Raw genomic sequence first — 24,366 nt, 5'->3', positions numbered from 1 at the left:
GAGTCTTGAACAGAGGTCTGGACACAAATATTCGACACATTCCAATTACGATAATGCAATTCAATAGCTAGAAGAGAGCGTTATTGTTTATTGTGCTGATACATTACAAGAAAAATACATTTATTTGTGATATGTTTATTAATTACAACAAAATGGTATGATCATCACCATTTCTACAATTATTGAAGTCTCAAGAAAATAACTATCTAGAATGAAAATTGATAAAATAACGGTGTACAAAGATTGGTGTTGTCTAACTAGGATAGGAAGAAGAATGGCTTCGTTCCGTTTAGCTGGAACTGCAAGTTTGATTGGTAAACAGGGAGCCAAGAAATTCGAAGAGATTCTACAAAGACGGGGGATAATGGAAAATTAAATACAGCTCCGTATAGCCTTCTGGCGTAACTGACTGTGCTAGGACAGATTGGAAGGGGGTGGGGCTCTTTGCAATTAACAAAATAAGGTTTTCACTATAAATAGAAAGCTTATCCCTAACTACTGCGCCCGTAATTTGTGACAACCGTCTCATTATTTGTAAACTCAAAGCACATGACTTCTTTTCCATTTGCCCTAAATCCTCTCCCCCAAGAAAATGAATTGGTATTGGCGTTCTGGATGGTCGCACTATTGCTACGTTCTGAATAGTTGATCATTTGGCATTTATAGTCCAACGGTTTTTAAAACATATGGAGAGGCTCCTTGTTTCTATGAATTTTCTGGGAAATGCGAGTTTTTGCGTTTTCGAAGCTGTTTCAAATTGATGAAACTACTTGTCATGAGAATTTATTATTACAATGCACTAAGCAATAGCAATATTTAAATTTAATACCTAATGCAGTTTGAAAAAAGAGCTATTAAAACGAAAATTAGATAATAAAAAGTTTGAAAAGGCAATGTCTAGTCACAAAATGATACTTGTTTATTGTAGGACAGAGACAGAACTGCTTACTGAATACTTGATTTCGCATGATCAAGCAACCCCCGTCCATGTAGTCGAAAAACATGCGTAGTAGAGGTTTTACCACTACGCATACTCGTTGACCACATGACGGAGGAGGGGGGGGGGTTGCTGGGATGCTGTGTCGTTAGAATTAACGTGGTGGGGATTAAGCGAACCAATTGGTGAAACTTGAAAACAAAGGTTTCGTTTGATTAGCCCAAAACTAAAAAGGCAGAAGAAAGAAATTTCTGTGAATTCGCAAAAATGACAAGTGCGGTCATGGTTTGATACTGGACTTAGTATAGCTAAAAAAGGCTTTCCAACGTCGAAAGGAATCGAATTTGGCTAGGACAACAACGCTTATTGTCAAACAACGATAGCCCAGTCGACGTTTTAATTTTACAGTTTTCTAATGGCAAAGCTGGGAGGCTATTAACTAACAATTACAGGTTTAATCTTAGATAAGGTGAAAACACTAACACTAAATACGGCGAATAAACACAGAGCAACTACTTGAAGCAATAAACGGTTTCAACAATAGCAAAGGACTGTCCGAGAAGTTACCCACTGACTTCTTACACGAAAATAACAATTGATCTAATACGCCGGTATGTTTATTCTGAAGTAAACATATTGCATTACTGCTGCCTTGAAGGAACGTAATAGGATCAGAACATACGTAACGACCTAACTTTGACAGGGGCTGAATCATGACGAATTTTTAACACAAAGAACGCAAAATACTGCAAAATATGACAGCAGACATCCCACGACATATGCTATCACATTATGAAGTAAACGAATCTAACGCCAGCATTGAGATTGCAGCACTTTACTAGAAAATTACTTCTTGCTGCATCATATCTTAATTGTGAAAAGCTACGCAGCAGCGCAAAGTGTAGATACGCAGTGCCCTAACCTCGTTTTAAAAAGAGAAATAAGTCTTTTCGAGACTACTAGAACTAATATAGAGTTCAGTGCTTTGAAGCTGGCAAAGCGCCTTAATTATTCTTTCTCTACTGGCTTTGTCTTTAAGGAATTCATTATATACTATTGAGTAAAAGCTAGTGACATGGAATCCCTACTCCAAAAGCTACGTACGTTCAAAATACATAAACGCTATAAAACAGAGTATTTGTGACGTTCCTGAGATCAATAGGTTATAAAGCTAAATGAAATAATAGGAATTTGACCTCAATATGTTAATTAAGGGGAAAAGAGGGGGAATATAAATCTATTCAAGGGCAAAGTGAATATGGAAAATTCTCGACGAGAGAAACCGCCATCAGTTGCTGAGGCAATATAATGGACCGAGGTACTTCATATAACAAGCTTGCTTTTCATACAAATCCTAGGCTTGCCTGATATTGACCGCAGGATTGCCCAAAACAGAGGCGGTTTTAGGGGGAGGGGGTCCAGGGGGCCCCGGCCCAGGTCCCGCGCTTATGGTAGCAACAGTAGGCCCCACAGCTAAGAAAAATAATAAGAGTTGAAAAGAGCAATGGCCCAGCGCATGTTTTCGGCTCCGGGCCCCGCAGTCCCGAAAACCGCTTCAGGCCGGACGTCTATACCAAAAGGCCTTTAAATAGAGAGCTCGAAGATGATTCTTCGCTTGACATCAGTCCAGAAAACGTGGGTTGTGTAAAAAGAGCTTGCGTACTTGTTAGAACGAATGGCGCTAGAACAAAACTAGCTCAATTCTGTACATTGGGTGCTGTGACAAATTCGACGGACGTATCAAACCGTTTCCCACTCTAGATTAAGAGATATGCAATGCTTGGATTAATATTATAAAATATGGGTGACAAGCATCACTCCTAGTAAGCAATTTATTCTAATAATTTCAAAAATCATTAGAGACAGCGCAATTAGCAAACAATTTCAAGGTTCCTAGAAAATATAAGATCAGTAGGACTTTAAAGATAGGATAAATGCGATATATAAACTAAATCCTAGATTTACTATAATTCAAGCGGTATGCTTTCAAATCATGCTAATTATTTGACTCTGTTTCTATCGATTTCCAACTATTTGCTTCTAATGAACTCTGTTGACCAATAAACTTTTTAGGAGGCCTTAACTACCCTGCGAGCAATGTTTTTGCTGTTGCTGTCTTGGAAACTATGCTTACGTTTTCCGTTCAGCAACAGCAACAGCAAAAAGACTGGGCGCAGGCTAGCCTTGAAATGCTTATCAAAACAAAACCCTTTGCTTTGACCAAAATGGGAATGGATTTCAACAACAGTCTAGAGCAGACATAGGACTAGGCTTAAAACAAGGAAGTTAACTGTCAACGAGAGTTTGTAATGGAAACGAGAACTAGGGGTTGGAAACGAGCGATAACTGAAACTTGCGTAACTGAAATCTTTTTGTAACCGAAATAGGGGCCTTAATAGGCTGCTTGTAAATACCATTTATGTCACAGAGTCGCATGGAAATTGCTGCAGCCAGATGCAGAGTACATGAGTGAAAACACACAACTTTCTATACTTAAGATAACATCTTTAATAGTTTCACCTAGATGGCAAATGAAAAAATCTGAATGGACAACAGCTATTGCTAGGCTAAAGCCACTTATGGCAATGTATCTCAACATTCCAAATAAGGCTTTTGGAAATCAGTAAAAGATAAAACCAAACCTGAGATACGAAAGCAGATTAGGCAACTTGGTCATTTAGTAAAATGAGGTGTCCCAAAGCAACGGCTGTCGTTTGACACTGCAAAGAACAACTAAAGGCCATTACTGCAACTAATGTTTATAGAGTCTAAGAAAACCGGGGTTAATCGGTGAATGCAAAACGTGAAAATGTCTATGCCTAAAAATATGCGAAGAAGCACAGAAAAACAAAAATCCTAAAGATGGTGTTTTTGCGATTCCTTTTGCATAAATTGTGGTTCGGATAACTCTACAATGCTCCCATCTCACAATTGTCCAACAATTCAAACAGCAAAAAGCAATCCTAACTTTCAAGTCCTGTTAAAAAGGATAAACGTAAAACATACCCCGTTTATAAATTATGCTTCAGGATGAAATAGTAAACAAGGACATATTTTTCGCTAAATAAACTCATTTGAATTGAATTTTAATTCTAAAATGCATAGGCAATAGAACATATCCTTTTCACTCCCGGAAAATTTTTCTCTCCTAAAGTCAAAATTTCAAAACTAACTTTAATTTCAACCCTTATAGCATCAACAACAAACTTTTAATCAAGGGCACAAATTCATTAAAAACCATACCCCAGAACACCCAATTGAATCATTGTCCTGTGGTGATAGTTCGAAGGATTACACTAACTTAAGCAATTTATCTGCTCGAAAAATGGCTTTTTAAGATACTTGTGGCCTTACAAATACAAAAAATAATCTAGTTTTCATCAATCCCTTCTAATTAGTTTAATACTTTAACAACAAATTCTTTGCAGTGTCATAAAAACCATATGTTAATGAAATTTATTCTCTAAGGTGTCTTTAAAAAGCATATTCTTCATCTCCAAGCTACGTTATAACAATAAAGGCTTAATACGACCTAACCTATCTCTCCTTCACAGTGGAATGAAAATTGCGTTCTTCTGTTGTATTGCTGTGTGACAAAATGGACATTCCTCCTTCTTAGCGGCACAATGCTCGCACATGACACAATGGCTACAGGGGAACGTCAAACAACTTCGTTCACTATTTTCACAGACAGTGCATAACAATGTCTCCTTCTTGCTTATAACCTAACAGAGAAATCAAACATCAAAAGGAGTTCTTACTTTGATTACACAAAATGATTAAAAGATGTTATTCTTAAAATAACCCCTCCATCACATTAGTAACAAATCTTTTCTATTCTTTTCTTCCTTCTCATGCGTCGCATTTTAGCATCGCATTCTTACGTCGCATTCTTGCGTTGCGTTCTTTGCATCGCATTCTTACGTCACATTCTTGTGTTGTATTCTTACGTCGCACCCTTGCGTCTTGGTAGGATTCTTAACTTAATATTTAATGAGTCACGTCTTGATGGAAATTAAGTTTCAGGAGCGAAAACACAAAAGGGATGTGGGCTTACCATCGAATTCGCATACGACAAGCAATGATATCCTGGCACAGGATGGAAAATGTTTAATATTTGTACTTTTTTGTGAAAACTGTAGAATCAAGGCTCATTTTGATTTCTCCATGCTTGCTCGCATCGATGGGAAACGAAAACGATTGACTCAAAGTGGATCTCACGCAAATTTGAGTTACGATCAATCCAAATACAGCTCAAACTGAACTATTCGAACAATACCATGGACGAAAAAATGCTGAATTCCATTCGCATGATGATTCAAATTAATTCACATTTGTCGTTCTTGATACTATCAAATGCATTATCGGAATTCGGAGATTCGAACAGTGAGAACCAAAATAAAGATTGCCAATGCTGATTGGTGAAAATCGATTTCAATCTCTTATTTCACCTGCCATTTAAACTCTTCAACATATCAAACTGTTCCTATTAATGAATATCATGACATACTTTTCCCAGGTCACATGATACTGCAGATTTACATAGTTTTCACTGTCTCCAATTGAAAAGGTAGTTAGAATGACTAAATATGGCTAACCAGCACGCAAAAACTCTTTTGTAAAGGAGAAGCTTAAACAAACACGATATTTAAAATGCACTTACTTTTTCTAAACGAGTTATGTCCACCTTGAGCTGTTTGTGGATTTGTTTCAGTTCCAAAATTGAAAGCGAGTCTAATTCATTCACATTCTTTAAGCTATAAATATGAGGGCCGCCATGACGGGCCTCGATTTCATCTCTAAGATTCTTTAATTCGGTTTCCGCCTAAAAAACAGGAAGGAAAATTTCCATTCAAGATCACCGGTGTTAATCGATTCAACAATATCACAAACATAGTGAAAAACTGGAAAATACCTTGCAGTTAAAATTATCATAACGAAATAATAGAGGTAATTTAATCCGAGCATCTGGTACAGGTCATTTAAACAGATGTGTCCTATTTGAATAGTTAAAAGCTAAAATATGTATTGAAAGTCTTGTCCATGACAATGATAACAATCCTTACGGTTTTTAAAGGATCAATCTAAGCTACTGCAAAAAATATGATTAATTCACTCCGAAAGTTCGTGTCAGCTTGTGAAGATTTTTAGATACAAAGAATTTAAGACCAGTGTGGGGTGATTTTTCGAATGAATCTAAATAGTCTAGATACCCTGCTTTTTACACAACGTATTGCGAATGTTGGTGTATTTTTTAGCTCTTTGCGATCAAAATTAGCAAACAGCTATCTAATAATTGACATTCTAAGGGCTTTTTTAAATATCCTTTTTTGTGACCTTTTATTTTGTAGCTATCTTTGTCCCGAGAAGGCAAAATATTAACCTTTTATTGACAAGACCAGGTTCTCAGAATTCAAATCACCTGTTTAAAATAACTATAAAATAAAAAAATAAAAAAAATACTGAATTTAACATCTCAATGAAGAAACTTTTAAACGCGAGGTAACATAGCACTGGAGCCAACGAAAAACATTTCCAGATCTTACCTCTGATAATTTTATTTGCAACATCATTCTTTCTCTGTCTAAAGATTTAGATTTCTCACATTGCTCACTAGCCTCTCGTTTCCAGGCCTCGCAGGCATGCTTAGCTTGATTCCACGACTCCTCGTATGACGACAGCTTACTTCGCAGGGCAACGACCTCCTCTGAGAGACGCTGCGCATCTGTGACAGCTGACAAGCCAAGTGGGGAAGTCAGTTGTTGCTTTGGCGACTGCACATTCATCCCATCAAAAAACGAAGAAGAATGTTGGTTGTTTTTGCCCGATGGACTTCGCACAAACCCAATGTGATTCTGATCGGAAAGAACAAAATTAAATCGACATGTGGATATTGATAAGTGCTTTGAAACAAAAGAGAGTTTTGGTTACGGTTGCCTGGAAATAGGCGGGTTTAAGAATCTAAGATGTTTTCCCGGAGAAAAGCATTCTGGTGTATTCGTTCTATCTAGGCATAACTCAACGTTTAAGAAATATAAATATTTTATTACCATAATAAAACAATAATGTTTTAGGTTACTGGTGTTTTGAATCAATGAATTGACATTTATGGTTAACCAGTTTAAAAAATACTACAAACAAGCCTCGTGTGTTGCAAAATCTGAAGATAGCATAGAAAAGCGACAACATAACATGGTTTATGTAAAAAGGAAGGCATGTAATATAGGCTGTCGGCCGAATCCTGTGAATCTTCCAATGTGTTGTAAAGTAGAATTTAAAATATATTAAATGTGATACACGGCTTTATCAGAGTGAAACATACATTAATTTCTTTCAATATTATAGTCGGAAAATGGCCGAAAGATAGGTAAGACATTTATAATAAATAAAGAAAGTAGGCAAGGAAGTTCCCAACAGTGTATGCCAAAATGATATACAGTGGAACCTCCATATAACGGACACCAGTGGGACCAATGTTATTGTCCGTTGTAGAGAGGTGTCCGTTGTATGGAGGTGTCATCTTTTAATAACTTTCGTTTTGGGACTAAAAAATCTGTCCGTTGTTTGGAGGTGTCCGTTGTTTAGAGGTGTCCGTTGATGGAGGTTCCACTGTACTCAATTCAGGGGTGTCTAAGCGCCAAGAACCCCCTATAGAGCTTCAATAGGACAACATATTTTATCAAATAAAAATGTCATAAAAATGTCACAAAAGATGTTTTCCATCCAGTAAAAATCAACTTTACAGAATCGATAACTATGGGAGTTTATTGCCACGTGAAAGGTTATAATGACAAATGGAGACAATATTGAAATCTGACCAACTTAAAGGTTAGGAACGCTTGATCATTCAAATTTCTTAACATAAGAAAAGAACCCATTGCAAAAACTGAATCTTTCTGGCCATTCTATGGTCATTGTATATTGCTCTACAAGAGCTCTTAGGGTATACGATGAAGTTATTTGATCTTAACGCAACCTGACAAACAAAAATTGAAGGAAATTCCAGTTACCTGCGCCGGAGCAAAGAACCCCAGTTGTCCTAGAGGAGAAGTTGGTGAAGTAGAAGTCTGTGACGTAATCGACTGATTTCTGATCATTTCAGACCCGGGTATGGTCACCGGATCTGATCCTACATTTTGGAATACATGCAGAGGCGCGGAGCCAAGAGGTCCAGAGCCAATAGAAGATCCTATCGAAGCATTGTCATTCAAATCTCGATCTATGTCACCAATATCAATGTCGTCCAGTCCAAGGTGAAGATCGTCTAGGGCATTTTCGACTACTGACTCTACAGTGTTTGATGAAGCGTAGAAGGAACTTGACGAGGATTGCTTATTCAATGTTCTACATTCACTACCTATGTGGTGGGAAGGCATCTAAAAGAAAAAGGTTGAAAGTAAGACGACAAATAACAGAGGTGCGGATAGGGGGGCGAATGAGGGCAGATGAAACAACGTCTACCATGAGGTTCTAAGAAGTGTTGGGTGAAAAAGTCATTGGGGCCTTTTCTTGGTAACGTCAAAGAAACTGATTGGAAAGATGAGGAGTCCTTTTTACACGGCGCCGATACTTAAACGTGAACTAATTGAAAAATAAAAACATTATCTGCAACATGTGTTTTTGTATAGGAATGTGTTATACTTTTTGACACTCACAGCAATAATGAAGCAATCAATGATAAGATAATTTAAATTGAGCTTGATGGGAAATCTTTTCTCACCATATCTCCATCTCTGCTAGTAATACTACCACTGCGCCTGCCAGAGCCAGGTGCCTTCTCGTACGAAGGAGCACTTGTACTCAACGGACTGTTCATATTCATACCATGCTCAGCAACAGAACTATACGCCATGCAAGCTGATGTTGACATTGATCTGTGCGGGCGTGCTATTGGTTGCTGGCTGGCAGGGGATGGCTGGGGAGATTCCCCTAAACTAGAATGTGAAGACTGGCTTATTCCTCTCTGGAGAATCTAGAAAAACAACGAAAGGTTTCAACAAATTTGAAAATCTGATAAAACCATATGGTATCATTTGTATAAAAAAATGCAGTTTAATTAATTAGATGATATTCCTAAAGATGAGAACAGGTATAGTATATTTTTCTTATCAATGACTTGAAGTTGAAAAAATCCCACAAAAGATTCAGGTGACATTTGCAGCCAAGTATAGACCAAGGGCGTGCTTACTAAAAAGCTTTAATCAGTGAATGCCTCGATCAATGAAGGACGGGGTGAAATAGCATTAATTGCTTTTTGATGAATTTTAGAATGAAGTAAGAAAAATTTGTAGATTGCATATGATAACAAACGTAATATATGAACCTCTTTGTCAGGAATAATTGAAATTCCGCCTCCTTTGGTCACTGTATTCAAAGCAATCATTGAATCTTCTAGAAGAAAGAAAGAAGCGAAAACTGAATAATGAGCACACGATTTATAAGATAATTCATTTCTGACCCTACACGAAATGGCCTGGCTAACATAGATCGTAAATCTAACAAGAGTCTTGACAGTGAAAAAGAAAAAGGCTAATAGTCAACGAAGCAACACGTTTCGATGAAATGGCAACAGTGCTTGCCAAAATAACGAGTGAACTGGTGAAAAGATTTGCAAAGATGACTGGCTTAAATTGATGTTTTAAATCTGATATGAGGGTGCTATATTTCTCAGACTTTCTATCAGCATCTAAACTCTTGGCTCTAAAACAGATATTCGTGGTTTTGAGAAGTAAGTCAGGAACTTGTTGACCTCCAGTAATGACAGATTAGGAAAGAAAGCCTGGTAAATCCACGTATAGGAAATATCCATTTAATGCTTTGAAGGAAGTGGCTAAAAAGTTTAATGCAGAATTATGAAGCTAGATATAGCAATATTAGTCGATGCACACTTGCAATGGAACGGGCAACAACGTGCAGGAGTGGAAGAAGATACAGTTTGGAGTAAGGGGTTTCACCAAAGTTACATTTGAACAGAAAACTCACGTTCAGGATGCGCGAATGCACAAAACGGTCCACGGGGGCAGTTCCCTGTCTGTTGCATATCATTGCATTTTGTTGATTTGTAGATCTACAAGCAAAAAGACAAATGAAAGATGGAGTCATAGATGCAGTTTAGCCAAATTTGAAACAAAGTTCTCCTCCAACCACTCGCAAGTTTCTGATAAGATAAAACCTTAAATAGAACCCATCCAAACTTTCATTATTTGTTGTATAGAACAGGACGGTTCTCGAACATTCACAAGATACTCAATGACCGATGACAACTTGCAAATCGATGAACAATCGAAAGAGTACAGACTTTGGTTTTTCAAAGATAAATTCCCTGAATTCAAAGATAAAAACATTTACAATAAATCTCATCAAAAATGAACCAAAACTGTCTTAATAAATAGACTATATCTAAAATGGTGAATGTACAATAGTCATAGCATTTTCAACGAAAACCAAACCCACTGATAAGAACAAGACTTGGCTTTTGTGCAAGAGCCATGACATTCCTCAATCGATTTTGAAGACTGATCTCCCAGACTCTACGTGCATTAAATTCCAATGGCTACACAAAACAACGCTTACCTCTGGGTGAAATTGCTGCTCAGTCCTTGTATGGCAATAGGGGCAGCTGTCCCCGTTTTCACATGCATTAGGATCCCCCCATTCATCTCCATGCTTGACATTTGGACACGGTGTTGATCTGAAAATCATTTCACTCATAAAATTTAGATTTCAATTATGGCAAATGGAAAACTTATTTGGATCAACCATCCAAGTTGCAGATCTCATTACATGGTCACATCGAGGAAAGTTATTACAGGGGAGGCAAACAAAATTGAGATTAGTACACCTGAAGAGCGAACTGAAAACTAAATGGTGGTATTGACAAGAGTGAACAAAGGGGGCTACTTGTAGTGTTATTGAGGTAGACGCTTTTTAAGAAAGATAGTAAAGGAGGTTCTACATAAGATACGGAAGGCCTTTAGAGATGGAGCTCTTACACACTAACTGTAGAAAAGGAAGAAGGGCGAAGATCTCAAAGTAGAGGCTTTCAACGCTGGTTTAATAAAAAAACCTGAGCAAGACACACTTGAAAAACTGGCAAAAATTAAAAGAGATAAATATAGTTCAGACTAGACGTTGCTTAACTTTGCAAACTACTTGAATAAAATGCTGATATCTATAAATGGTTGTAAGGCGTGATTCCCAAGGCCGGTTCTAGGATTAGAGTTATTTGCTGTCTCTTTTGCTCTGATACTAACTTCAATTGTGGTTGAACAACAACAATGCTAAGGAACAAACCTATACTTGTACTTGACTGGGCTTCGTCTTCTGTCTCTATTATTGTGATACTGAGGGCAGGCATATCCTTGTCTACACAACCTGGGCGGCTTCTTGCACGGCTCCGTCTTATATGTAGCTAACACAAACTTAGTATCTGAAAAAAATAACAACTAGTACAATATTCCTAGGCAGGAGATGCAAGAGGGTTTTAATAAATGACATGAACGATAAAATCATCTTAAGACGGTTGAGGCCGTAAATGATGATTATGAACCATGAATAGTTTGCTTTTTTAATAGAATATTCCGTCATAAAATATTCTATTCCGTCATAAATTATTCTTAGGCATATTGGCGTTTAGTGTTAAGGGTCACTGACTGCAGATGCAAAGAGTTTCGAGTCCTCGCCATGACCAAACTTTTACTGGGAGTGAGGAAAGTAAACAGATATCTATAATTCCAGGCACAGGAAGCACGAGGTGTGTGTGGTCACATCGAGTCATTGCATACACGTCACTGCTTGATAATCATAGCTTGTCGGTATCCTAAAAACTACTTTCGGGTGCTGGGTAATAACAAATATTAAAGCATTGTCCTGGCTGTTTCTCTTTAGCTGGTGACGCCTCTCAAAAGAAAATTCAACCAGGCAGGGACTGAAACCGCAGAGAGTACGGGACTGAAACTGGCCATGCCATAAGTCTGTCCTCCCCATCAGGCTTTGTTGAAAACAAGCTCTTTTCGGCATTTTGGATAGCATTTATATTTGGAACTCAATCTATGTTTACATAGTCTTTTGTTCGTAGACAAGTAATAAGAGCAAATAAATGGGAAATTAGGCTTATGGGATTTTATCATAAGTGATGCTACTTCAAAAACATCAATACGTTTAAAAGCATATCAGTTTTCTTGCGAATGTAACTATTATATTGGTCATGAAAAATATAATTAAGTCAAGAAGCTTTTAGGGGTGGGTCTAGCCAATCCGGATAAGTATCATGTTTTGCTAAATCTCGTATTAGTGGGAGAGCGTTCCCTGGTGACATGTGAAACTCCTCGACGTGTATGACACGAGATTGGCCCTTGTATTACAACATTATTCTATGCAAAAACAAGAACTTTCAACATACTAAATCGTACACGTTTAAAATTAACTTTCAGCGCAAGGCTACAAAACCAGCGCTTCTATGGTTGAACTGACTAACTCAAAAGTACGAACTGCAAGACATACCATTCCATCTTGGATCTTCTGGAATTATTTGCCTATTCTCCCCTTTTTCCTCTTGCTCCATGGCTTGTAACTCTCTTATATCGTAAACTGGCTGTCTCAGGTCCGCTGGTCCGTGTGCAAACGCACAATGAGCTCCGTTCTTCACACAAAGTCCTCTAGGGTCTGTCTCATGTACACAAGGTGATGTTTTGTAATACCTCAAATGATATCGTCGTTCAACGTCACCAGCTACCCGATGAAGGTAAGGGCACCTGAAAGAACAAGAAATCAGTTTACATAAAAAATGCATCATCAAAAGCAATCAAGTAACATTAAAAATTACACAGCTGTTACACTGTCGCAATGTCCAATTATAAAGCTAATAGCCATATAGCCAGGGTTCATGGTAATGATTCGATCAGCCGATATTGAAAATCTGACATCATGATTAAGAATTGATTAGCACTCTTAACCTAAGGAGTTAGCTATAAATTGTGTAAGACCCAATCTAGCAAACCCTGCCTTCCCGCTCTAATAGCAACAACAGACTAGAAGAAGACAGGAATTAAACTGTACCCTTTTCCCCTTATTACTCCTTCCCCTTCTTCCTCTTTCTCCTCTATCCTTCTTTCCCCCTTTTACTTCTTTTCTCCCTCTTTCCTTCTTGACCTTCTTTTTCCTCTTCCCTCTTTTCTCCCTTCCCCCTTTCCTTTCTCTCTCCCTTCCTTTGTTCCCCTTTCCCTTATTTGCTTTTTCCCTCTTTTCCACCCTTTTCCTGTTTACCTTATTTTTTTCCTCTCTTCCTTTTTCTCTTTCCCTCCCTCCTTTTTCCCTTTTCCTCCTTTTTTCCAATTTTCTCCTCTCTCCTCTCCCCTTTTCTCCTTTTCCCATTTCCTCTTTTCCCCTTTCCCCCCTTTTCCTGTTTTTCTCATTTTTCTCCTTTCCCCTTTTCCTCCTGCCAGATCTTACGAACAGTCTGTACAAAAATCTCAGGCGATACCTCGCAGCAATAACACGAAATCTTTCAAATATTCGTCTCCTTTATGAAACTCACCGCCTGGCTTGCTTCATTCAATACAATGTCAATATTTAATAAAAATAGTTTCAGTTACGTTTACCTTTCGACAAGATGAAGGGAGAAATAACGCCAGGCCACATTAATTGGATTTACTACCAAGAATGAAACAATAATCCACTTTAGAATCTACTTGGTTCGCTTAAGAATTCAAGACTCAAAGCAGCTGGGGCCAATAAAAAACAATTTCAACTTTTGTACTGACTTACGGGCACCAAAAACAGAACCAAAAATTGTGACGTATTTCCTACTAAAAAGAATTGTTTTAGCCAACTTAAAGTTAACTTGCAGACAGATTTAATTATTTACAAGGCTTAAAACCGAAAATACCTTTAAATGTTTTTAAAATGAACCTTTGTTTTGTCAACATAAACGATTATTTGTTCCATGTCCTAGCCGTTTTTAGAGTAAAACTAAAGATATGTCCCATTTTCCATGCAACAAGGCTATTGTCCATTGCTCCGTCTATTGGCGACCTTACGGAGACGTTTTAGTGGTTGATGAAATTACCCCTATTTTGGGCAACGAAAGGTCCACCCGATTCTTTCACAAATTGATAAAATTTAGCTATGTGGGGAAGACCGCATTCTTTCAAAAATTACTGATGAAGTCAAGTGTGATTAGAAGGGGAGTGACACTGGCATGTTGCTAAAAGGGGGCGTTTCTGTCATTTCAAGTGAAGTTGTCTCAACAATTTCTCCTGATTATCCTCCCAACTCGAAACAGCATCATGAAATACCTGTCAATTTCTAAAATCAGTTTAAGTTGTTTCAAACTGGATGAGCTTTTACCTACGGAAAACAGGCAGAGATTTCATTATCACATATTTGTAATCCTGTCTCTATCTGTAATCTGTCTGTTACAAAAGTCTGTTACAAACTTCAAATATATCATTGGCCACATCTCACCCGATTTGGACATTCAGGGGTTATTTGTAGATACTCTATTTTAGAGCCACAATTTTAATGATGTCACATTTAAAGTGCCACTGAATTGAAAAAATCAAAAAATTTTTTATTGATGTTCTAAGTCAAGTCAGTGCTCCTGAATCCGATGGTGAAGTTCATTTTTCGGAATTGTGAAGTGTTTTGAAGCTACAACGCTTCAAAGTTGCGATTTTCAAGACTTTTTGTGCGAAAATTTGTGCGCGGTCTGTGAGGAATTTCAGGAATGTGTGACGCATTAACGTTTATAAGTCGCGGAAGTGATGCGGGCTTCAGTACTGAAAGCTGTATTTCGAGTGCGATAAAAAACCAAAAAACGTGAAGTGGATGAAAATAGTGCGATACTTGTGCTCTAAATATCACTAGCTATCTAACTACAAGACATGTGCAAGGTATTTTCTTGCGAAAATTTCGAGCCGATACGAAATCAGCGAACTTTTTGCGTGCAGTTTTTACCAAGACTTCATCCCGATCATTTACCTTTTGTGAATAATTGAGCGTGTCGAATAAGAATGCTCTTACAAACAGCTTTACAAATTATGAATAGAAGTGAGCAAATTGATCAAGGGAAAAAGTTGCTCTATTAAAGAACCAAACAAATTGCACATTTTTCGGCGCTTTTCCCACTTTCCAACTTGCGTTGCCACTGTCAAAGCATCAGTTATCGCCAGGGCCGTCAAGATGGGATAAATTGCCCCGTGGTCAGGGGGCCTCAAAAAGTAGAAGTTCATTTTAAATGGAATTGATTAAAAGTAACAAAATTATGCCTTTAAAAGTAAAACTTTTTTAAACGTTTGCATGAAAAAGAATCAATTTAGGCTTATCTAGAATTCGTGGTTGCAAATATCGCCTATCCGTTTTGGCTTCCAGAATGTCTTGGCGTCCCTGGTTATAGCAGTAACATCATTGTTAGCATCATTGTCATGGTATCGTGATCCAAAATGAAAATTATGAAAAAAACTTGCTTTATCCGGAACCTTGTTCTCCAGCCTATAAGTAGCACGGTGGGATTTTTCAGGGTCAATTCATATCCTATCTTTTTCAGCGTATCAAACTGCTTATCTCTACAAAGTTCCATGCCGATATCGCGATCTAAAAGTTAAATTATGACAATGACTGCTTAGAGGTCTAGGACCTGGTACCCCAGTCTATAAATAGCATAAGGGGTATTTTTCAGCCTCTATTCAGACCCTATCTTTTTCTGCGTATCAAACTGCCTATTACCGCCAAGTTCCTTGCTGGTATCACGATCTAATGGCTAAATTCTGTCAATTACTGCTTAGAGGTCTAGGACCTGGTACCCCAGTCTATAAATAGCACAAAGGATATTTTTCAGCGTCTATTCAGACCCTATCTTTTTCGGTGTATCAAACTGCCTATTACTACCAAGTTCCATGCTGGTATCGCGATCTAATGGCTAAATTATGTCAATTACTGCTTAGAGGTTTGGAACCTAGTACCCCACTCTATAAATAGCACAAGGGGGATTTTTCAGGGTCAATTCATATCCTATCTTTTTCAGCGTATCAAACTGCCTATTACTACCACGTTCCATGCTGGTTTCGCGATCTAATGGCTAAATTATGTCAATTATTTCTTAGAGGTTTGGAACCTAGTACCCCACTCTATAAATAGCACAAGGGGGGTTTTTCAGGGTCAATTCATATCCTATCTTTTTCAGCGTATCAAACTGCCTATTATTACCAAGTTCCATGCTGGTATCGCGATCTAATGGCTAAATTATGTTAATTACTGCTTAGAGGTTTGGAACCTAGTACCCCAGTCTATAAATAGCACAAGGGTATATTTGTCAGCGTCTATTCACACCCTATCTTTTTCGGCGTATTAAACTGCCTATCTCTATCAAGTTTCATGCTTGTGTCATGTTTTACACAATTTGTATCTTTTTATCTTCTTACAGCCCTCACTATGGCTGAAATGACTATATAAATCTGAATGCGTCACTCGCCCCAGCCTCTTTTCGCACGACCTACTCGCAAAAGAACCCCAGAAACCCCTATTTGTGGGCCCCAAATTAAAAAACTAAACTTTTTTCCGAAATCAGCGATGATAGGTCTACCAGAATCAACAATAAAAAAAATTTCATTTTTTTCAGTTCAGTGGCACTTTAAGAGCTCAATATAATTTTTGGTAAAGATATACAATAACATATATCAACAGCATATAAAGGCTTAGGTCAGTGACTTACTCATCTCTTTGTGGGCATTCTCCTGTTGTTTCATTGTATTGTGAGCAATATTCATCTGGACTGTAATTAAAGGTTCCATCTTTCTTTTTCTTTGGTCTTCGTCTGCGTTGATTCAAAAAATGCCAATAAAAGCAAGTGAATGGCCGATGTTGTGAGCACTTATGCTGCAAAAATAGCTGGCACTGTTCAACTCTAAACTCCTTCAGGTACCTAAAAACATTCAAACACTACTTTTAGTGTTCAGAATAATCAATATTTCCCATGCAGATGGAGAACGTTGTGCTGAAAGATAGACAAACCAAACTTGTAACACTCAACATACAAACTGGCCTAAAGAAATGACAAAGATTATTCAATAAAATGTTTTGGTTTCTCTTTTACTTTCTCTGTAAATTGCTTAAAAGAAATTAATTGTCTAGATTTTAGGTAAAATTGAGATTCTGCAATGGATTTTCCAAGCGAAACCTTTTCACAGAAACAGTTGACGGTTCACTGTAGCATCTTAAATCCAGTACCTGCTATAAGTGCAACAGAATGACTTCTGCATTTGATTTACTAAAATACTGAAAAGTTTTTGTAACCCTATTAAAACTGGTCATAAGCTTTTCACAGCTGTTGTACTCTGTTATTCTAACTAGTTGTATGTTGAATTTAGTAGAATTTTAAAATCAAACTGAACTGAGCTGGACTATTGAGTGAGATATATAACCAATTTCACTATGGAACAAAACATCACCACAGACTGACACAAAGAGTCTGACAATTTGACTTATGTGAGCAAGCAACTAGGCAAAAACAAAGTAACTAATGAATCAAGCAGACAAAGTGGCAGAGCAAATGCTGTGTAGTAGAGAGTTTTTGTTGCATGTACATTGGATCTTTATCACAGTCTTTTCTTGTTATAGCTTGTTGCAAAGTTAGCTATAATGTGCAATAACAGGCCAAATTTTGAAGCAGTTGTATTTGAAAACAGTTAGCAGAAGCAGACTTTAAAACCCAATGGTCACCACAGGCCCCAACAATAATTTACTGCATGAATTACACAGCAGGTGAATTAATCAAACTCAACTGGACACTTGATCCTATTCTACTTCAATTCTCGTTTTCCCCAATTTCATTCAAATTGCTTGAGGTCTCACGACAAAAGATTCTGCTACCCAAATAGTTCTTTTTGAGCCATTTATGCAAAAATTGTGGTAATATTTGACGATGGAAAACCTTGTAAAGTAGAAAATCAATTCATGGATTTTGCTTAACTACTGGGATTGTTGTAACTGGAATGACAATATTCTGAATCTTTTGCCATATGAATTCACATCAATGGAAATTGGAATTTTACTAACACAGTGTATTTTTTGTTGCCGAACTGGTTATTTGTCTGATCATCAAGCTACGTTTCCCAAAATCAGAATCTATTGTATCCAGTCAGATATCAAATTTGTGGCCAATTCAGAGGTCTTTTCAAATCTACACATCTTATCACCACTGAGGGACAAAAATGATGCAAAAAAAGCCTACATGTGGGCCAATTGTCCTCAGCTATGCCAATGCACGTACCTTATTACTGGTGCTGGCTATTCATCATCCTTGCAAAAACATATCTTACCAGTGAGCATTTACAGAAATTTAAGTTCCTATATCATCAAACAGTTTGTTTAAAAACTGGTTTATCACAAATTTTGAAAACCAAAGGTTAGACAGTTGTTGACGGTTGACAGATATTGTTGGAAGGGCAATCACTTTGTACGCTCATCCATGGTGGGTAGTTTGCTGCCCTTATAAAAATATATTCATGAAAAGGCCTGATAAAAATGAAATGAAACTGAATGTAAACCTCTTTGATGTGAAAGCCATCTGTGTGTGACTAATGCAAAATATTCAAAACAGAGACCAATTCACATATAATACTTAATTATATATCTAGGCCCAAAGCATAAAGTTAAATCTAATCACATATATTAAAGTTTTCTTTATTTTCAATTATAATATGAAAACATGGACTGCTAAGCAGGATGGAATGGGTTGGGTATAAACAACAATTGAGTAGGCGCAGTGATACCATTGTATATCAACCATAGCAATGAATGATACAGAATTTATCTTGCTGTTCGGCAGCATGAAATGAGCAAGCAGCACTTAAAGTATTTGAACTGCGCTCAAATTTAACTGTCACTTGTACAGGTAAGAAGCACCCCTATTTGTCCAGCAAAATAATAATACAAAGTTAGGAATATTCCATTGCTTGCCTTTAGAAGACAAAACAAATTTCCACTTAAAAATTAGTATGAAACATACATAATGCAATATCAACTAAAATTTCAGAACCTGTCCTGCAAACTAAAACAATCTGTCCTGTAGTTCAGCAGCCATTTAGTTTGTAATTTATGAATTTGGATCACAATCCACAAACTTAAGAACTTTGGCATAAAAGGACTCATAAAGTCTATTAACTTTAAGCATTTTCTAATGTACAGGGATTAGGAATTGGACATGTGTGCCATTGTTGAATGAAGCCTAACCCCTTTGCAGAAAATTCTTGTGGCTTCTACGAATTATGTAATAATAACCAATTGTCCAAGGCTTATGCAAATAGCATCCAATTCTACAGACAGGAAGCATTTAGACTGAGTATCAATCTTATTGAAAATTGAATGATGGCTTCTTGTAGAGAACACAAGATAAACTATCAGCAGGTTTTCTGTACCCTAAATCATTTTAAATGCACAAAATAAAATAGTAAACAAACTAAAAATGATGGTATTACAAAGCATCATATAGGGAAATAGAAAATTTATAATTTACAATTTGATTTGTATTAAGTTTGCTGTTGCAACAGAGTAATGAAATGATTCAAATATATTTTCTTTGCTTATTGTCTAAAGATTTCCTTTGCAACAACTTGGAAAGATTTTGTTCTCAATCCTAAGCATATTCTGCCGTATTTATAGTACAAAGCACGACTTTCCCATTTACAGTGAGTAAAAAGTAGCAGAAACAAGCCCATGATTATTTTTGCAAAAACCCAGACAAAATTGAAAGGGGATTAAATTCCATAAAAGATCTAAAGCGTGTAAATCTATGTATAAGACAGGATAGTTCTTAGTTGCTACTCCAATTTCCGGCTGAACTTCATTCAAAGTGCAGCCATCAAAATATTAAAAAATCAAATGCTCTCAAAATTATCCAGGGCTTTCACGTTAAGAAATCAACGCGCATGGTCCAAAACTCGTGTGATAATAGTGGGGTGCACAAATCAAATTTATTTGTTAACACAAAGAAAAACATTTGATAATGATGTTCAAAGTTATCAACCGAAAACAGAGTCATTTGAAAACAAATCATTTTAATGGGAACAGCGAAAATGAAGTCATTTAAAAACAGAGTCATTTAAAAACAAATTCGTTCATCTACAGTTTCAAGATGAACTGGAACAAAGGAATGAAAACAGACAAAACAGCAATGGGAAAACCTTTGTTTTCGTTTTGGCCAAAACAGTGTGGGCCGGAGCAATGAGAACAGCTGGAGAATAACGGAACCTGAATGATTGGAAAACAGAGACATGCAAAAACAAAGTCATGGAGACAAGGATTGGCTGTCAAACTTCTGTTTCCAAAAAAAGTTTCTTAAGTGGGTTAACCTATCAGCATCCAGTAATCACGCCCTTAAAGGGAAAGATTTATCACTGGATGCGCCGCTAATTGCTCTCAAAGGTAGCCTCGGGTGTGTGTCTGCACCCTTGCGTGCTATCGCGTGCCCCCTATTGAAAGCCCTGGTTACCCCCCATAATTAACACCTATGAGCATTGAAATTCCTAATGCCTCCAGGACCATAATAACTAAATATAATAACAAACACAGGGAGGGTAGATTTATAGCAGGGAGGGCATGATGATCACATTAAGTGGGAAGTTTGGGGTAGCAAATAAGAAACATCCTGTTAAATACACCAAAAGTGTGTACTGCCTATATGGCAATTAGACAGACCAGTAACAGTAATTTTCATTAAGATTTAAATCACAATATATACAGGAGAGAAAATTATAACAAATACTGGCTGCATTGAAAGCCTGCTATATAGCGTTTCTTAATTTAATGTTTCCAAATTCATTTTAAAAACAGATCCTAGGTTTAACACAAATTGATAAGACTAGAACAGGCTATGGATTATAGAAATATGTAAATAAAGCAGAAATTAAAGTTTTTATTGCATTACAGTTTGCTTTTATGTGGTGAAATTATAATTAATTTCATTTGATACTTTTCAAAATCTATAAAATTCATTATCAAACAACCATATTAGCTTTCTGTACTGTACATTACTGTTTACCCGTTTTGCCATAAAGTGCTTATGCAGTATAGGCAGAGCTGTATGTGCTATTTTGGTGTTCTATAAATCTGTCTCTGTTCCCTATTATATATTCTGATATATATGTTAAATATTTTGCTCTACACACTAAAAGGTCACTAAATTAGAAGGTAGCACAAAAAATATTGTGAGTATGTGAGTAATGAGGGGCTGGAATGAGAGACATTGTTGTTGTGACTAGTGAGTGAGAGAGAAGAGAGGGAGTTGAAGAGGAAATATTGGTTTGATAGGTAGCAGAAATGATTGTAAAGTTAAGGAGAGGTATATCAAAGGTAAAGAGAAAATGAATTGTTGTTTAGTCTGTTTTCTTTCTTGCATTCTTCATTATAGCAGAAACATAACATACCAAAGAAAGTGTTGTCAGACGCTATTTGGAGAAAAAATGCCAAATTCTAGCTGAAGGTAAGCAGAAATCTATATGAAGATTCCATTTGGTCACTATTCTATGATCATACACTAAGGACTGTGGGATGAAAATTACTATAGCATGTTATCTGCTTCTGTGCTATAATAAAACATAAAACAATCAGTAGATCATTTAAAAATTCAGTGTCCACAAAATAAGATCATTGAGGCAATTTAATTTACTATGAATTTATCCTTGCATTTAAGAAAGTCTTAATTCAAATGTAAAAAGGAAAAATAATATAAAATTATGTATTTAACAATAATTAAAATTAAAAGCATTTTCTGAGGCTTCAAGTGCAAAGGCAATTTTGGGACAAATCTTTTTGTCGGTCAGATAGTTATCAACTACACAGATCTGTCCTATCAAACAGTGGTAACACTCAATGCTCCTTTTGAGGCTCAGCTTTGTTAGAGCTTTTGTAGTCATTTCTGGATTTTAAATCAAACATAAATGGTCATTAACAAGGAAAAAGAATATCCCTTTGGAGGCCCATTTATTTATCTTATTGCATTATATTAGAACATAAACTTGCTTGGTGATCTAGAATTGATTTTTATAAAGTTCATTATTAAAGCTGGTAGCAGAATTAAATTATCATCCCTTTGACTTCAACACCTGATTTTATAATCAACAACTAAGGTGTAATTGTTTGCATCATTATCTGATCGAAGATTCAGCCGAAAATTTACCTGCATCAATTTTTATAAATGCTTAAGGCACAGTAGAGGCAAACCTAGAAAAATACATAAGCTTCAACATTCAAGAGCATTTCAAAAACATGGGCTTAGCCAGGCTACCTGCAGCCATAATCAACAGCAACATGGCAACTGACATGTACAAACTTCACTAAATACTACCCCCTAAACAAACAAAGTTCGAAAATTTTTCCAATACATCGAATTGTTGTTCAATAGCAAACCATATATACAACTAAAGAAAAACAATTTGAGTAGCTTGGTTCCTGTATTCATAAATGAGTTAACGTAATGGAAATAAACATACAATTGAAAGCGAACAGTAAACACGGTGGTTAACACTTATCGTAAGGTGAGAAACTGGCCTATCTTCCTGCTGGAAACTTTTATCTTATTTCCGTGCGGATTCGGGATTTTGCTTTGCCCCAACAAAATGTTGTTTAGCAATTTAGCCGAGCTTACAACAAGTTCAGTTCATCTAGGAATCATCTATATACGATGAAGATTCATTTTGCATTAGCAGGTACGACGACAGAGATTTTGTAGTAATTGCCACCAAAACAAAATCACAGCACACACTACCAGAAACAGCGCCTTGCAAATGCAGGAAAACAAGCTTACATTTTACTTACGTGTAATGGAAAGGCTTCTCGGTTTGTGGCTGACTCGGGTCACCGGTATTCTTCCTCACGAGAAGTCCAGGATTTTGTAATTCGTCGCTCGCAAAAGTAGTGTTTTGGTAGCTCTCCGCCATTACGTTCCCGACATGTTGTCTTTGGCTTTCGCAGAACCTCTGCGCCCAAATAGGACACAAAGTACTCTGGGATGCACGCGCCAGAACCTCGCAAAGCACTAACGGACTCCTTTTGTTCTTATAGCGATCTCATTGGTTATCCATTGTCTACATTAAACAATGAGCATTCTCTTTTAATAAAATATGAAATTCCAAACATCCTTGTTTTGTACTGATTTTTTCCAATGTAAACAGTGCGGAGCAAACGGTTTTATCGCCAACGCCCCCCCTCCAAATTAGTTAGGTTTCTTTATATACAATTCACTTACAAAACGGCTTGAATGTTCTGAAAGAATTCCCTTTAAAATAAGTAAAAATAAGTAGAGCAGATCCCTCTTAGGGTAAAGGGGTTTGGTTCTGGTTGACGATGAGTTGCAAGAAAACCCAAACAGCAAAGATTCCTTGATTCGCTTGTTTGCAGAAAACTCTTCCATTTTCTGTATGCTTTTTGCCCTCTAGCCAAGCACTTGGAAATACAGTACATGGCCAATCGGCTAAGCGGTTTCCACATTCCTACATCTGGCCACAACTTGTCACAAAATAGGGGGTCTTGAGAATCTTGAAAATGAAACTGAATCGAATTTATGGTGTCTCTGTCCGGTAATCAATAATTCATGCCGGACTGGATCAAAACAGATCCGCAAACATGGACTGGCAAAATAGCGGTTTCGATTTTGTAAGCGATTCGGCCGTCTATAGGCAGGTTGCAATTAAACCAACACAGACGACAGAAGAGGTCTGGGCCACAATCACAAACCCCATCACAGCTTAACAATTGTTTGATTAAATATTTATATCCTTCACAGCCACTGTGGGGTTGCCCCAAGAGGTAACAAAGATTTAAAAAAGGGGTACATGATGGCAAAATGGGCCACCTCTGTGAAGTGCAAGTAGGTACTTGTATTTCTGAAAAGTAGGGAGGCACGTGCCCCCTCTTCCCCGTTCCCTACGTCTATTAATTTTATATGCAGCAGACAAATTTTCTAGTCTAAATCATATCACTCGGAAAGGCCGGACGCAGGTTACTCTATGACCAGTTTCTGTATACTAGCGAAGAAGTTTACTAACTCGTAGACAGATGGCAGCACATACATTCTTTTTTGTAAGAGCAATTTTATAAGAGCACGTGCCTCAAATTGATCAAAAGTTAAGAACAAATTAGGAGCAAGCTGAGACTGAGCTTCTGTTAAAATGCAATTTTGAACGTTTTGTCTCAAAACGAGGACTTTTAGCCAGATGTGGGTGCTTTTTCGGTGAATTTTCAAATTTGTCGGCAAGTGAAAGTTGTCTCGCTCACTTTGTTAGCAAATGAGGCCTGAACACCTCGCTAGAGCGAAAAAGCTAGCAATCACAAAGCTTACACCCTATTGATTTTAGAACAAAATAAGAACAATCCAACCTCAGATTTTTGAAAAAAATTAAGAACAGTCAGCCTGAAGTTAAATTTACTAGTTCTTA

The 24,366-nt window shown here is 37.0% G+C and overlaps 1 protein-coding gene across 3 annotated transcripts; it reads right to left on the bottom strand.

Annotated features, from left to right (window-relative positions):
- Window positions 1-39: 39 nt before the first annotated feature.
- On the bottom strand, window positions 40-22,930 carry LOC135692256 (RING finger protein unkempt homolog). 3 transcript variants are annotated; one of them, XM_065210342.2, is made up of 12 exons: window positions 22,748-22,930; window positions 16,647-16,748; window positions 12,440-12,690; window positions 11,231-11,366; window positions 10,511-10,628; window positions 9,920-10,004; window positions 9,261-9,328; window positions 8,658-8,909; window positions 7,948-8,313; window positions 6,484-6,792; window positions 5,601-5,762; window positions 40-4,662 (listed from the first exon to the last, which is right to left on the bottom strand). In XM_065210342.2, the coding sequence occupies exons 1-12, from the start codon at window positions 22,867-22,869 to the stop codon at window positions 4,486-4,488; spliced, it is 2,148 nt and encodes a 715-aa protein (XP_065066414.2). In that variant the 5' UTR covers window positions 22,870-22,930; the 3' UTR covers window positions 40-4,485. The 3 variants fall into 3 exon arrangements, with proteins under 3 accessions (XP_065066414.2, XP_065066413.2, XP_065066415.2); XM_065210341.2 differs by having other exon boundaries at window positions 16,647-16,856; window positions 22,748-22,927; XM_065210343.2 differs by having other exon boundaries at window positions 16,647-16,856; window positions 22,737-22,875.
- Window positions 22,931-24,366: the final 1,436 nt, after the last annotated feature.

This window comes from Rhopilema esculentum, chromosome 13 (genome assembly GCF_057945365.1).
Source record: "Rhopilema esculentum isolate cy_ngs chromosome 13, ASM5794536v1, whole genome shotgun sequence".
In the NCBI taxonomy this organism is placed as follows: domain Eukaryota; kingdom Metazoa; phylum Cnidaria; class Scyphozoa; order Rhizostomeae; family Rhizostomatidae; genus Rhopilema; species Rhopilema esculentum.
Note: the sequence above shows the minus strand (reverse complement) of the source record. Positions and strands in the feature narration are given on the sequence as shown.

What these genes read in the sequence shown, in the direction of transcription:
- LOC135692256 (XM_065210341.2), bottom strand. Translation starts at nt 22,869, where the DNA reads ATGGCGGAGAGCTACCAAAACACTACTTTTGCGAGCGACGAATTACAA. An exon ending in GAGAAGCCTTTCCATTACAC is followed by an intron (nt 16,857 to 22,747) that starts GTAAGTAAAATG and finishes GAATGTTTTTAG; the next exon opens with GTACCTGAAGGAGTTTAGAG. An exon ending in GGTTCTTTGCTCCGGCGCAG is followed by an intron (nt 6,793 to 7,947) that starts GTAACTGGAATT and finishes CTTTCCGATCAG; the next exon opens with AATCACATTGGGTTTGTGCG.